This window comes from Ctenopharyngodon idella, chromosome 15 (assembly GCF_019924925.1).
Source record: "Ctenopharyngodon idella isolate HZGC_01 chromosome 15, HZGC01, whole genome shotgun sequence".
NCBI lineage: Eukaryota > Metazoa > Chordata > Actinopteri > Cypriniformes > Xenocyprididae > Ctenopharyngodon > Ctenopharyngodon idella.
The window spans coordinates 36,975,105-36,990,162 of NC_067234.1; the positions used below are offsets into that span (position 1 = coordinate 36,975,105).

The 15,058-nt window shown below is 37.4% G+C and overlaps 1 protein-coding gene across 6 annotated transcripts in view; it reads left to right on the forward strand.

Moving 5' to 3' along the window:
• Positions 1 to 14,056, forward strand: part of LOC127495146 (eukaryotic translation initiation factor 4 gamma 1-like) — a 49,301-nt gene extending 35,245 nt beyond the window's left edge. For all 6 annotated transcript variants that reach the window (XM_051861637.1, XM_051861639.1, XM_051861640.1 and 3 more), the window contains 13 exons: positions 1,717 to 2,061; positions 2,370 to 2,481; positions 2,561 to 2,669; positions 7,641 to 7,906; positions 8,451 to 8,572; positions 8,667 to 8,839; positions 8,921 to 9,046; positions 9,207 to 9,288; positions 10,531 to 10,629; positions 10,738 to 10,875; positions 12,343 to 12,424; positions 12,608 to 12,748; positions 12,832 to 14,056. In XM_051861637.1, the coding sequence (XP_051717597.1) occupies positions 1,717 to 2,061; positions 2,370 to 2,481; positions 2,561 to 2,669; positions 7,641 to 7,906; positions 8,451 to 8,572; positions 8,667 to 8,839; positions 8,921 to 9,046; positions 9,207 to 9,288; positions 10,531 to 10,629; positions 10,738 to 10,875; positions 12,343 to 12,424; positions 12,608 to 12,748; positions 12,832 to 13,013 (1,977 nt within the window). In that variant the 3' untranslated portion in view covers positions 13,014 to 14,056. The remainder of the gene's footprint in view (positions 1 to 1,716; positions 2,062 to 2,369; positions 2,482 to 2,560; positions 2,670 to 7,640; positions 7,907 to 8,450; positions 8,573 to 8,666; positions 8,840 to 8,920; positions 9,047 to 9,206; positions 9,289 to 10,530; positions 10,630 to 10,737; positions 10,876 to 12,342; positions 12,425 to 12,607; positions 12,749 to 12,831) is intronic.
• Positions 14,057 to 15,058: the final 1,002 nt, after the last annotated feature.

The window sequence follows — 15,058 nt, forward strand, 5'->3', positions numbered from 1 at the left end:
GTTGATCAAACAACAAAAGACAAAGAGAATATCACTTACTGCTCTTCACTGGATAACTTCAGTAGCTTACTAACTTTAATAAGAATCAGTGTGTGTATATAATTTATACAGTAAAGCTTAGTGTTTTATCTTTACATTTATTTAATTTCTTACTTGAATGCTACTGTTAAATACACCTACTGTGAAAAAATAAAGCACTGTTTATTTCATTTGTATATTATATTGAATTTGTAATGTGCATCTTTGTTCTTATTTTTAAATAAAATAAAACAATTAAATATTTTCATCTTCATCCACCCCATCTTGGGCCTAAATGGTTTGTCATTCTTTTTTCTTTATATTTTGTTTGTGAGGCTACATTTTTAAAATAGGGAAATTAGTTTGGCTGTACAGCTCGGTCACTTGCAAAATAGTAAAACCAAAATGAAAAAATCGTGATAAGATCATGCATCATGGTTTTCCTTAAAAAAAATTGTGATATGATATTTGACATATCGCCCACCCCTGTGTGTGTGTGTGTGTGTGTGTGTGTGTAACCAAATGGACACTAAAACCTGAAATCACCTACATTGTGGGGACCAGCCAGCAGTCCCCAAGGGGGAAATGGATTAATAAACATATTAAATTATGTTTTTTTGAAAATGTAAAAATGCAGAAAGTTTCCTGTGATGGGTAGGTTTAGGTGTAGGGGGAGAGAATGTACAGTTTGTACAGTATAAAAACCATTACGTCTATGGAGAGTCTCTACAAGGATAGTGAACCAGACGTGTGTGTGTTTGTGTTATAGCCTCGCTCACGCCCGCTGTAGCCTCAGCTCTGGCTGCGGTGGGCGGTGCTTTGTCTGACATCACATCAGCAGTTTAATGCAGAGCTGCTCCTGAAGACGAGTGACTCTGTGCCATATGCTGACACACTTCTGCCATCTTCCCTCCCTCAAACAAACCAGAACGCATACAAGACTATTTAAAATTGTCTTGCAATCAGAAACCAATATTTACTTCATTAATTAATAGTCCTGGTCTGTGGTGAACGGTTCACATTTTCCTGGTGCAGGATAAAACCTTGTGCACAAGAAAACCAGGAGCATGAATAGATTTCTGTACAGATATTTCCAGTATAAATTAGAGTGCGGTGGCAGTCGCATCTCTTTCTCTCAGTGTGTGTTCTTAGGAAACTCGCTCCATGTATGTCACACACACACACCCTTCCAGATGGTTAACTTGAAGACAGTTTTAGGTTTCATTTCAGCTGAAGCACAACTGAAGTTCAGAAAAGAGGGAGGGAGTAAAAGTGTGACATATTGGGAAAACAAGTGAAGGGAAATTTCCAGTTTATTTGCAGTCTTTTCTTCCCTATTGTGACGTATATCTAAGTGAAACTGCTTTGAGAGCAAAAAAGAATACAGGGCAGGGCTTGATTTTGTCTGTGGGTAATTGATTGGGTGGTTGTGGTTTTCTATTGGTGGATCTCGTGTGAGTGACAGGTTGCCCCGCCCTCTTCATTAGACAAGAGAAGAGATGTCACTGCTGGGGGGGGGGGAATTATTCTAATTCAAGATTGCGAGGAACATGAATTTAACACAATAATGATGTGCACAGATGATTCGTTTATAATAAATACTGCGATGTTCCATAAAAAAAAAAAAACAAGAATTTTTTAAAGCATTTCTGTTTTTGTAGTTCTTCTTTTTGAGTTAATTTTCCCACCATCTCTCAGAATAACTGGGTTCCGCGCAGAGGAGATCTGGGTCCGAAGACCATCGAGCAGATCCACAAGGAGGCGGAGCTGGAGGAGCACAGAGAGCAGGTCAAAGTTCAACAGCAGCTCATGTCTAAGAAGGAAGGCCGCGGTGGAGGAGGAGGAGGAGGAGGAGGCGGCGGCGGCGGCGGTGGAGGAGGAGGAGGAGGAGGAGGAGGAGGGATGGGTGGCATGGGGCCACGCGGTGGGCCGCACACACCTGGTTCCCGTGGCAACCAGGCACCTGATGATGGCTGGAACACGGTGCCGATTTCCACCAAGAACAGACCCATCGATCCCACCCGACTCAGCAAGATCACCAAGGTCTGATCCACCATCAGTCAAACTCTTATTATTACTATGATGATGGTGAGGCCAACCAAGGTCTGATCCGTAATCAATAAATAATCAAATTCTGATTACAATTTAAATACACATTCACGGTTAATGGTCACATGATGTGCAAATAAAATAGATTTGTATCTGTTGTATTTATATTGTTTTTATTATTATTATGAAAACATTTTAAATATTATTTGAATTTTACATTTTTATTATTTTAGTTAATTATCAGCTTTTCATCAACTCATACACTGAACATTGAACACTAATGATGTTTGTCTGTGGTGTAGCCGGGCGCTTTGGACTTCAATAATCAGCTGCTGGCCCCTGGAGGTAAAGGAACGTGGGGTAGTTGGGGCAAAGGCAGCAGCGGAGGCTCTGGAGCTAAACCCAGTGAAAGCGGTGAGTGTGTTTGAATGCACAGGATTTTATTATGCACACATTTCTGGCCATAATGTAACTCTTATCTGTTCATTTACAGCCCAAGATTCTGGTCGTACGAGCACTTTGAATCGCTTTTCAGCACTTCAGCAACCTTCCTCCTCTTCCTCATCCGCCAGCATGGACTCTGACAGGAGGGTTCCTCACAGGTCAGATTACTACCATTTCAATTCAATTCAACAGGTCTTGCTCACACACACGACATCTCTTCGCTTTGTGCTCTAAAAGCGAGGTTTTAAGAACATTGACACTCTTGTAACGCAAATAGTAATTTGTAATTGTAGTTTTTACTAGATGTAGCATTAAGAGGTGTCATTTTTATTTTACAAGAGTATTATTGGATATAAGATTTTAACTGGAATAACTGCTTATGCTTGTTTTATGCATATTGCTTATTTTAATATCTTTAAGAAAGATTTTAAAATAAGCAAATCAGATACAGCTTTTGAAACTCACATTAATATATAAACCCATTTCCACCTTAGAGTAAAAAAAAGGTGTCCTTGTCAGTGGTGGACAAAGTAAAAGTACAGATACCATTTTAAAATATTACTCCAGAAAAAATAAAAAAGTGCTAATTTTCCATTTTACTTTAGTAAAAGTTCAGAAGTACTTGACTTTTAGTGTACTTAAGTATTAAAAGTAAAAAGTACCGATTGATGAACCATGTTTATTATTTAGCCAGCACTAGTCAGACTTGTTAGTCACAACTAATAAGAAAGATTAGTGCAGACTTTTTTACCATAACTTGCACACTATGAAAAAAAATTAAACTTCACTAAACTAAAATATCAGTTTGACTTGCTGATAATTCAAGTGTGCAAACAAGATGAATAATGTACTATATAATATTTTACAACTCAGGAAAAACAAAATTTGTGTAAATTGTGGCTACAAATAACTTAGTAAATACAATTTACAGACATAACATGCATCAAAACATACTAGTTTTATATCATTTGTAACTACTACAACAGCAGGGAAGATACATGCATTAATTGGCAATTTTAGGTAAAATAATGCCTACCCTGTACAGACATGACGCACAAATGCAGACATGTCCACTAGGGTTATAACTTTTTGCCTGTTTTTCAAATAAAAGATTTCCTGTATCATAAATCAATGAACTTTTGCTTAAAAACAATGAAAAAGACCATAATTCCATCCCAGATAAAAAAATTGGAACAACCATATAACAAATGTTACTGCTTAAAAGTATCACTTTCTGGAATTTTCTAGAACCTTTGCAAATCTTTGTATACATATATAGGAGAGAGGGAGCTTTATGAGCAAACAACTCAAATTGATACTTTTTGATATTTGTTTCAGTAGCAATATATAATGTCGCACAAGGTAAGTGATTCTACCTTACAGAAGAACAAGGCTATCTGGACCAATAATCTAGTTAGATTTCAGCAATCACATAGAAGAAGAGGAAGTTTGCCTTTATAAGAATCTTCACTAAAAGAAAAGTGCAGAATGCCAGACTCCAGATGCAAAATATTGGACGGTACCAGTTACTTGGAGCAGAAATCAAAGGAAGAAATAAGCGAATAGTGGAAATTTCCAAAGAAGTCACAAAATTATGAAAGAATTTCCCTTGAAACCCGTTTTCAGAAGTTTGCATTTTCAGGCTCCCAAAATGCCATTGTCATGTAAATGAACGGCCAAAACGCATAAAGCATTTCCAGTCTGAGTTGAATGCTGTCATGTGTAAACCCCCACAGAGGCGGATGTCGATATCTTTAGCTTGAAAGAAAGAGAAACAACATGTTTTTATTGAATGTACTGCAGTAAAAAATATGATATTATGCTTTGGAATGTAGTGAAGTAAAAGTTTCCCAAAATAGAAATACTCTGATATAGTACAGATACTTGAAAAATGTACTCAAGTACAAAAAACTTTGTTACTGTCCACCACTGGTCCTTGATACTTGTTAATTAGACATTTAAGTACAACGTAATATTAATTATCATGTACTTACTATAGGGTTAGGGTTTGGTTTAGGGTTAGTTGCATGTAATTATGCATGATTTACTGTCATTACTATAGCAAGTACATGTAACGTTTGACACTGTAAAATAAAATGTTATCAAGAAGTGTTTCTTGAGCAGCAAATCAGCATATTAGAATGATTTCTGAAGGATCATGTGACTGGAGTAATGAGTAATGACATGAAAATTGGTATCAAGCTATCCGTACTCTTTCAAGTCAAGTCACCTTTATATAACGCTTTAAACAAAATAAATTGTTTCTAAGCAGCTTTACAGTGATAACAGGAAAATGACTCGATGCAAACAGAGTTCATTTTGGCTGTACAGCAGCTCTAAATGTTTATTTGAAGTTAGTTCCGTGTTGATTCAGTTCTGTTGTGAAGATCATCAGTTATTAAATTAGTTCATTTCATCTATGAAGCTGTTCTGCAGAAAACAGTGACGTCATCACCATTTGTTCATTTCTCATCCAGTGGTGTCAGTGCAGTCAAATCAATAGTATTGTTGAATATTAAGTGTCCCCAACTATGCAAGCCAGAGGTGACAGTGGCAAAGAACCCAAAATCCTTCAGGAAACAGAATGGAGAAAAAAATCTTGGGAGAAACCAGGCTCAGTCAGGGGGCCAGTTCTCCTCTGGCCAACGAGCACGGTGTGATTATGATTCTGGCTGCATCACAAGTCAGAATCAGATTATGGATCTGTAGCATTCAAATATTTCATCCAGTTCCTTTTGCTTGAAGATCGAATTCATCACGCCAGTATGAAGACGAAGCTGGTCATAGGTCTGTGCGGAGGACCTGTCTGGTTCTTGTGGTCTTTGCTGAGGATCTGTGCCGAAGGCTGTCGTGTCGATGAGGTCTCCACAGGGGATTGTCTAGTTGACAGGATCTCTGCTGACATTCAGGGCTGCGTTGTGGTCGTGTCTAGAGGCAGGTCCACCATCTGATCTGGATACAGACCGGATACGGCGGACTACGGTAACCTCGGGATAAACAGAGAGACTAATATTAGCGTAGATGCCATTCCTCTTATGATGCAACAAATACTTGGGTGTTATGGGAAGTGTCCCTGGTTCTGGTTGACCTAATTTATGCAGCCTAACAATCCTTTAACGAATGTGAATTATAGAAATGTGATGGTGTTATGTGTATTCCAGGTTAAAGAGATGTGTTTTTAGTCTAGATTTAAACTGACAGAGTGTGTCTGCTTCCCGAACAATGATAGGAAGACTGCAGTTGATTTTGATATTCTAGGTATTATCAAATGGCCAGAATTTTGAGACCGCAATAGACGTGATGGACTATAATTCGTTAAGAGCTTGCTCCAATACTGGGGAGCTAAACCATTTAGTGCTTTGTAAGTAATTAGCAAGATTTTAAAATGTATGCAACGTTTAATAGGGAGCCAATGCAGTGTTCACAGAGCCAGACTAATATGGTCATACTGCAATTGTCATTGAGAGCATAATTTAGATATATTTTTGAGATGGAAAAATGCAGTTTTACAGATGCTAGAAATGTGGCTTTCAAATGAAAGATTGGTATCAAAGAGTTCCTAACTGCTCTTAACAGAGCAGCCATCAAGTGTTAGACAGTATTCTAGGTTATTACATGCAGAGGTTTTTGGTCCAATAATTAAAACCCCTGTTTTTTCAGAAGTAGCAGGAAATTACTAGTCATCCAATTTTTTTATATCAACTATGCATTCTGTAATTTTTGTAAATTGGTATGTTTTCGTCAGGGCACAAAGAAATATAGAGCTGAGTATCATCAGTGTAACAGTGAAAACTAATGGCATTTTTCCTAATGATATCTCCCAAGGGTAACATGTACAAGGTGAAAAGCAACGGTCCTAGTACTGAGCCTTGGGGTACTCCATACTGAACTTGTGATCGATATGACATCTCTTTATTTACTGCTACAAACTGATAACGGTCAGATAAGTATGATTTGAACCATGACAATGTAATTCCACTAATGCCAACATAATTTTCGAGTCTATTCAAAAGAATGTTGTGGTTGATAGTATCAAATGCAGCAATAAGATCCAGTAATACTAATAGAGAAATACAGCCAAGATCCGATGATAAGAGCAAATCATTTGTAACTCTAATGAGAGCCGTCTCAGAACTATGGTACAGTCTAAATCCTGACTGGAAATCCTCACAGATACCATTTCTTTCTAAAAAGGAACATAGTTGTGAGGATACTGCCTTTTCTAGTATTTTTGACAGAAAAGGGAGATTTGAAATCGGTCTGTAACTAACTAGTTCTCTAGGATCAAGTTGAATTTCTTAAACAAGAGGTTTAATAACCATCTTAAAGGTTTTTGATGTGTATCCTAATGACATTGATGAATTAATATTAAGAAAAGGATCCATGATTTCTGGATGCATCTCTTTCAGTAGCTTAGTCTGTCTAACATACATTTTTTATTTTTTTATTTTGATGATTTAACAAGTTTAGACAATTCTTCCTCTCCTATAACAAAGAATGAGTGGAACTGTTCCTCAGGGGGTCTGTAGCACGATGTCTGATGCAATACTGTAGTAGATGGTTGCATGGTTTCTCTCTAATAGTGTCAATCTTGCAAGTAATAACACTTTCCTTCCACGAAATGCGAAAAACCTCTAGTTTTGTTTTCTTCCAGCTGCGCTCCCTTTTTTTGGGCTGCTTTCTTGAGGGTGTGAGTGTGCTCGTTATACAACGGCATCAGACTATTTTCCTTAATCTTCTTCAAGTGCAAAAGAACAACTGTCTAATGTGCTATAAAAGAGAGAGTCAATAGTTTCTGTCGCAACATTGAGTTCTTCTAAGCTCTCTGGTATGCCGAGGAGTAGTAACTGATCAGGAAGATTATTTATAAAGCAATCATTAGTGGTAGAAGTGATAGTTCTACCATATTTGTAACAGGGAGTTTGTTTTGCAGCCTTGGCTAAATGGAGTGTACACAAGACTAAATAATGATCAGTAATACTGAAAATATTACTTTAAATTACAGCAACATCTCCCCCTTTGCCTTTTAGACGAGGTTCATGTTTATAACAGTAATGGGGGTAGACTCATTTAAAGTATCTTAATTATATACTTCCATTTATGAGTTTATCCCTTTGTTTATGTCTCAGGAGTAGTTCCAGTCGGGAACGCAGTGATCGTTTCGATCGGCGCGATGAACGCATGGACCGGGGCGGTGACCGCTACGACCGTCGTGATGACCGCGGATCAGACCGGCTGGACCGGAATCGCCCCGCGGTTGGCAAGCGGAGTTTTAGCCGTGAAAAAGAAGAGAGGAGTCGAGAACGAGAACAGCGCCCCGCTGAAATGGTCCGCCGCGTTTCCAGCATGACGGACGAGCGCGAGAGAGAAAGAGAACGCGGCAGCCGCGAGAATGGTAAGATGAACTGGACATTATAGTTCTGCAAGTTAATATTATATATTATTATTAATATTAATATTGTTATATTATTACTAGTGATGCTGAAAAGAAATTTCAGCATATTCTATTATTTTAATGTTAATATGTTTGAATAAATTTGTCATGAAAATATTATGAAAATAAAATTTAAAAAATTTCACAGCTACCATTTAAATGTTTAATTGGAGTAGAAACATAATATCATTTAATAGTTGATAGAAATGTTAAGATGTTTATATAAAACTGTTTTTATTTTAGTGTTGATTATCAAATAAATTTGCTTAACTGATTATTAAAAACTTATTTTCAGTTTTGGTTTTCATCTAAATGAAAACGTTAATTTGCAAAATTACAGTATTATTAGTTTCTATTATTGCAATATAATTGACTTGTTTCTGTTTTTATGTAAAGTAAAACGTCACATAAAAATGGATTACATTTAATGCAGATGGAACAAAACACATACTAATATGGATGAGATTTTTTAATAGGATTTGTTGTATGTATTTATTTTTTACAGTAAAGCGAGAAACTGTTCCCACTCCTCCACCTGCTTCCTCCAAACCGGCCCTGACAGAGGAGGAACTGGAGAAGAAATCGACTGCCATCATAGAGGAGTACCTGCACATCAATGACCTAAAGGTACATGCACTCAAACACCTCATGCCAATGTGTTTTGCTTTGTGTTGGCTGTTTTTAAAAACCTCACGCTGTTGTTCATCCTGCTGTCCTGAAGGAGGCACTGCAGTGTGTCAGTGAGCTGAACTGTGCGTCCCTGCTGTCCGTGTTCGTGCGGACAGGAATCGAGTCAACGCTGGAGCGCAGCGCTCTTGCTAGAGAGCACTTGGGTTTACTGTTTCACCAGCTGGTCAAAACACAAACACTATCTACACAACAATACTACAAAGGGTGAGAGATGTGTGCATAATATAATCTTTATAGCCAAATGAATTTAAATATATTATAATATAATCCAAATAATCGTGTCAGGCTGTTGGAGGTGTTGGAGGTTGCAGAAGATATGGCCATTGATATTCCTCATATCTGGCTGTACCTGGCTGAATTGATCTGCCCTATGCTGCTTGAGGGAGGAATTCCCATGGGGCCGCTCTTCAGGTGAGCCTGCAAACTGCTTTACACGATTTCCCTGATGATGAAGCCACACAATAATCAATAAACAAATAAAATTTCCAATAAGATGTAAGGTTTTAATCTGTTGGAGCTTGGAATGACCAAATGGTCCTGCTGACCTCTGACCCCTGCGCTGTATTTGTAGGGAGGTGTCTAAACCACTGGTGCCTCTTGGAAAAGCTGGAGTTTTGCTGGTGGAAATCCTCAACCTGGTCTGTAAAGGAATGGTAGGATGTTTGTATGAACTGATTAATTCACGTCCTGACATTTGGGCTGCATGATTCATTGAAATAAAACCGAAGAAGCGATATTGCTTAGTGATGGCTGCAATTGATTTAAATGATGATGATCCGCCGGTGTTTTCAGTGTCAGTAAATGCTGCTCCACAGAATCTGATCTGAGCTTTGGTTGCTTGTAATGTGCATTTGAAAACACTGTGCAAAACCATCTCCTCAAATTTATAACTTAATGAGAAGCACTTTTAAAGAAAACAGAAGCTTCCCTGCAGTTTTCCACCAAAATTAAAGCTTGTTTTTTGTTTGAAAAATAATTCAAGACAGCCATAAATATAAGTTTTGTAATTTTACAGTGTAAAATATCTTAAATACTTATTTTTTTTTATTTAAAAATGTAAATTACATTATCAATTTCATATTTTGTTTACTAAATTTGTTTAATAATAATCATGATAAAAATAATAAATATTGTTGTCAACAAAAGAGAAGCTTCTCTGGATTTCTCTAACAAAATTAAAGCATGATTAATTAACATTTGAAAATGAAATTAAGACAGACATGAATATTTGTATTGTAATTTCACAGTTGTACTGTAAAATATTATTATTATTATAATATTAATTTTCTTTAATACTCATTTTATTTGAAAGTTATTGAATTAGCAATATTGTTTTGTTTACTATTTGTTTAGTAATAATCATAATAAAAAGTAATACATGTATTATATTATTTTTACATTTTATTTATACATTTATTATTATAATATTGTCAGTATGGTTATTTTATAGTCATCCTCATATATATTCACACACGTTTTGACCAAATTGAGCAGCCCTACAAACAAGCACCACAAACCTGGAGTTTTTTATTTCTTTTTAAATCTCAATCACAATTCTTGTCAGAAAAATAATTAGATTTTATTCCCCAAATCATGCAGTCCTTCTTGAAACTTGCACGTCTCCCAAATTGCTTGCTCGTTCACAACAAAGTGAGCGACATTGAGTTGAGCCAATTCAAAATGCTAATGTAAATACCTATTGTACACTATAAAGTGCATTATGGGTACAAAAGAGTGAACTGCCCAGGGAAAACAATTCAAATTACCCAGCAACATGGTTTACACACCGCATAGTGCACTATATAGGGAATAGGAAGTGATTTCAGCAGTGATGTGCTACTTGTGTTCTGAATCAAGTTCTGAAAGTGTCTTTTCTGAACTGTTTCCTGTCTCAGAGTCATAAGAAGGTGGGAGCGATGTGGAGAGATGCGGGTCTTAGCTGGAAAGACTTCCTGCCTGAAGATGAGGACGTCAATAAGTTTGTCACCGAAAAGGTGAATGAAATGACTGCAATTGCAGCACTCTGAAATTATAGTTGATTCTTGTATAATGTTGCTCAACTACATGTTTAATAATTCGCTATATAATCTGTGTGTGTGTAGGGAGTGGAGTTCACTCTGGGTGAGGAGTGTGTCAGGAAGAGCAGTAAATCGTCTCTGAGTCCAGAAGACCTCACCAGAGAGCTGGAGCGACTCCTGCAGGAGAAAGCCGACAACCAGAGGATCTTTGACTGGGTGGAGGTGTGTGTGGTTTAAAGGATGTTCTGGATTCAGCACTACTGAAGCTGCCTCTGTGAAAATAACATGGAGTCTTCCAACCACTTTTTGCATTCACTTGAGAATTCACTTTTTTTTTTTTTTTTTGCAAGTGAACTCAAAGTTCCTAAAAGGAAAGCAAAAGTTCTGGTAATGGGGAAAAAAATATGAGCTGGAAGGAAAAGTCATATTTCAATTCTTTTGCATTCTTCTTAGAAACTTTTGTGTTCTTCCGAGAAACCTTTGCGCTCTTCTGAGAAACTTTTTGTTCTTCCGGGAAACGTTTGCGTTTTTTTGAGAAACCTTTGCTTTCTTCTTAGATACTTTTGCATTCTTCCTAAAACTTTTGTGTTCTTCCGAGAAACTTTGTGTTCTTCCGAAAAGCTTTTCGTTCTTCCGAGAAACGTTTGCATTCTTCCAAGAAATGTTTGCATTCTTCCGAGAAGCTTTTCGTTCTTCCAAGAAAGTTTGCGCTTATCCGAGAAACTTTTGCGTTCTTCCGAGAAACATTTGCTCTCTTCCATGAAGCTTTTCATTCTTCTAAGAAACATTTGCATTCTTCCGAGAAACGTTTGCGCTCTTCTGAGAAATGTTTGCACTCTTCTGAGAAATGTTTGCACTCTTCTGAGAAATGTTTGCATTCTTCCAAGAAACGTTTGCGCTTATCCAAGAAACTTTTGCGCTTATCCAAGAAACTTTTGCGCTCTTCCGAGAAACGTTTGCGTTCTTCCGAGAAACTTTTGTGCTCTCCCGAGAAACTTTTGCGCTTTTACAGGAAGCCTTTCGTTCTTCCAAGAAACATTTGCGTTCTTCCGAGAAACGTTTGCGTTCTTCCGAGAAACGTTTGCGTTCTTCCAAGAAACGTTTGCGCTCTTTTGAGAAACGTTTGCGTTCTTCCGAAAAACTTTGGCATTCTTCCGAGAAACTTTTGCGCTCTTACAGGAAGCTTTTCGTTCTTCCAAGAAACATTTGCGTTCTTCCAAGAAATGTTGGAATTCTTCCTAGAAACTTTTGCAATTTTCCAAGAAACTTTTTCGTTTTTCTGAGAAACTTTTCCGAGAGAACACAGACCTTTTGTGAGCAAACGCAAAGTTTCTCAGTGGAACGCAAAAGTTCTGGTAATGGGGAAAATATGAGCTGGGAGGAAAAATCTTATTTCAGTCCTTTTGCTTTCACTAGCAAACATTTGCGAGCGAATGCAATGTTTCTCGGCAGAACGCAAATGTTTGTGAGCGAATGCAAAGTTTATTTTGGGAGTGCAAAAGTTTCTTAAGGGAACGCAAACTATTTGCAAGCGAATACAAAAACATTGAAATATTTTTTTCTTCCGTCTCCATGTAACTTTAGGAGCGGTATTTTACAACTACAAATATGATGGCACAACTCTGTTCTGTTCAGCTTTTTCAGCTGTGTTTGTCACCTCAATGACCTTTGACCTGTCCCTCTGTGCAGGCCAATCTGGACGAGCAGCAAACAACATCTAACATGTTTGTCCGAGCGCTGATGACCGCAGTCTGTCAGTCTGCCATCATCTGTGAGTCACTTTTCTTCTCCTTTCAAAATGACACTGGGAAATAACATAGGGTGGAGCTTGATTTTATACATCAGGATTTAATTGTGTACATTAAGCCATGTTTCCACTATCTCCAACATTTATAATAATGTCCGTGATGAATCATGTCATGTTGGAGTTAATTTTGTTTTCATCATTGTCAAGGTGAGAATCCATATAAAGTAGACACTAAAGAAATTACCCAGAGGGCCAAGCTGCTGCAGCGCTACATTAAAGATGAAGAGAAAGAGCTGCAGGCGCTGTATGCGTTGCAGGGTCTGATGGTACAAATGGAGCAGCCGCCAAGTAAGTGTGTTCGTATGCGAGTATGTAGCCAGATATGTCGCTTCTCCTCTTTATCAATTTTATCGGCCTCTTTCTCTCTGCAGATTTGCTGCGGATGTTCTTCGACGTGTTTTATGACGAGGACGTCATAAAAGAGGAGGGTTTTTACAGGTGGGAGTCCAGCAAAGACCCCGCCGAGCAGCAAGGCAAGGGCGTCGCCCTCAAATCCGTCACAGCCTTCTTTACCTGGCTGCGTGAAGCTGAGGACGAATCAGACAACAGCTAGGTCTTTGGCCCCACCCACTACAGAGATGGATTGATGTGGAGGGCAAGAAAAAAAAAAAACATAAAATATATTTGGAGATTGGAAAAAAACACTTGGGAGATTTTCAACATTTTTTGTTTTGTTTTGTCTTTTTTGTTTGCGCAAGAAAAATGCCGTTGAACTGAAACGAAATAAAGTGATATTGAAAAGTATTAGAGGATGACAAGCCTTATCTGCTCGCCGCAGTTTTAGCCGTTAGAATTGCTACTTCCTGTTTCTTGCTCCTGCTGCCATGGAGACGGACGTTGATGACATCACTTCATTGAATCGTTTGTTTATGACGTCACTCCCTGGTGACAGAAAGCTGCTCAGAGTTCTATTTTCCGTTTTGAATCCCTTTATATTTGTGATCTAGTTTTGCGTGGACCGGCTGATCGTGTGCGTGTTGCTGTAACGGAGGAGGATTGATTCGATTTGGGATTTGGTTTAGTTCTAGTGGAGTGATTTGAGCTCTTTTTTCTATGTTTTTTATGACAGAAAACCTAATTAAAAATGCAAATTGCATCACCCTGTTTCGGAGCTGCGGTTTTTCAGTTGTTTCGTTGCAGCTCTGGGCGATGAACTTGATAGAAACATTCAACTTTGACCTTTTTGCTGCTGCTGCTGCTGCTGCTGCTGGCCGCCGAGACGCTTCCGCCGGCCCGACCTGACCTGACGTGACATGCGGTTCATCACATCACACTTAATGGAGAAATCATTCAAACTTAAAAAAAAAATAATAATAAAAAATTTAAAAAAAAATATGAGGTGGGCAGAGACTTCAGGGTGATGAGGAGCTCTTGTGGATGTGCTCTTTGCACCTGTAGTGGACTTCACAAAATAAATCACTATTACGACTTGAAAATATATATAGAAATAAAAGTGTTTAAGAGGAGAAAACTACACAAAAAAAAAAAGCTGGAGAACGAGAGTACGAATACTACATGCCTTTCAGCTCCTTGGAGTGGAGATGCATTTCAGGAGCGCCCTGTAAATACATGTTTTCTTTTTGTTTTCGTTTTGTTTTGTTGTTTTTTTTCAATAATAAAAATGCTAACTTTAATGCCATGTATTAATTTTTGGCTTTTGTTTTCATGTATTTAATTTTTTTTTTCCTTTGCGGTTTAACCACCCGGCTTGTACAATTATCCTCCTCCTAGTTATTGATTATAGTTTAATGAAATTATGTAAATATTTCTTTTCTTCTTTCTTTTTTTTTTTTTGCGCTTTTTTTTTTTTTTTTGCTTTAAATATTTAATTAAGAGAAATTAATGCCTCTTTTCACATTTGAAACTGGAAAAGATAATAAAGAACATTGCAATGAAAAAAAGGACAAAAGCGTGTCGATGTTCCTTTTCTTGAGGTTTATCTTGCTTGAAGTACGTTTATCATATGCTGAATGTGTTTGGAAAAATATCTGCATTGTGTGCCGTTAGTTACGAGTTTCATGGATGAATCTCATGGATTATTTCATACAGATGAGTTTTGCTAGTGCCTCATTTGTGTCTTAATGCAAATGATCACCAATAACGTTTAATCAATAATCAGCTCTGTTTCTATCTGTAAATGACTGATTTACAGCATTCAAATGCTAGTTTATCAGTGTGTGTGAAGTGTTTGAGAAGTTTTGTGCTCTTTCAGTTGGATTCTATATAGAGCTCTAGGGTTCTTCAGAATCAGAAAGAGATTTATTGTGTTTACACACACACAGAATTTGCTTTAGTGACAGAGGAAGCTTCCAGTACACAGACAACAACAGTACAAAGATAGTAAAAAATAAATAAATAAATAATAAAGATATGTGAAAAGACACGTATGTATATAAATAAATAACAAAATAGACTATAGACCATTTGTATGTACAGGTGTGCAATATACAGCAGAATAGATTGGAATTTACAGGGAGTGGAGTAAAAAGAGGCAGATTATTGTCAAATAAATTTAAGTGATAAAAGTGATATTGCACATATCTGCACTGTGCAATCTGCATATTGCACGGGTCGGGAATAACATTTAACTGTTCATGA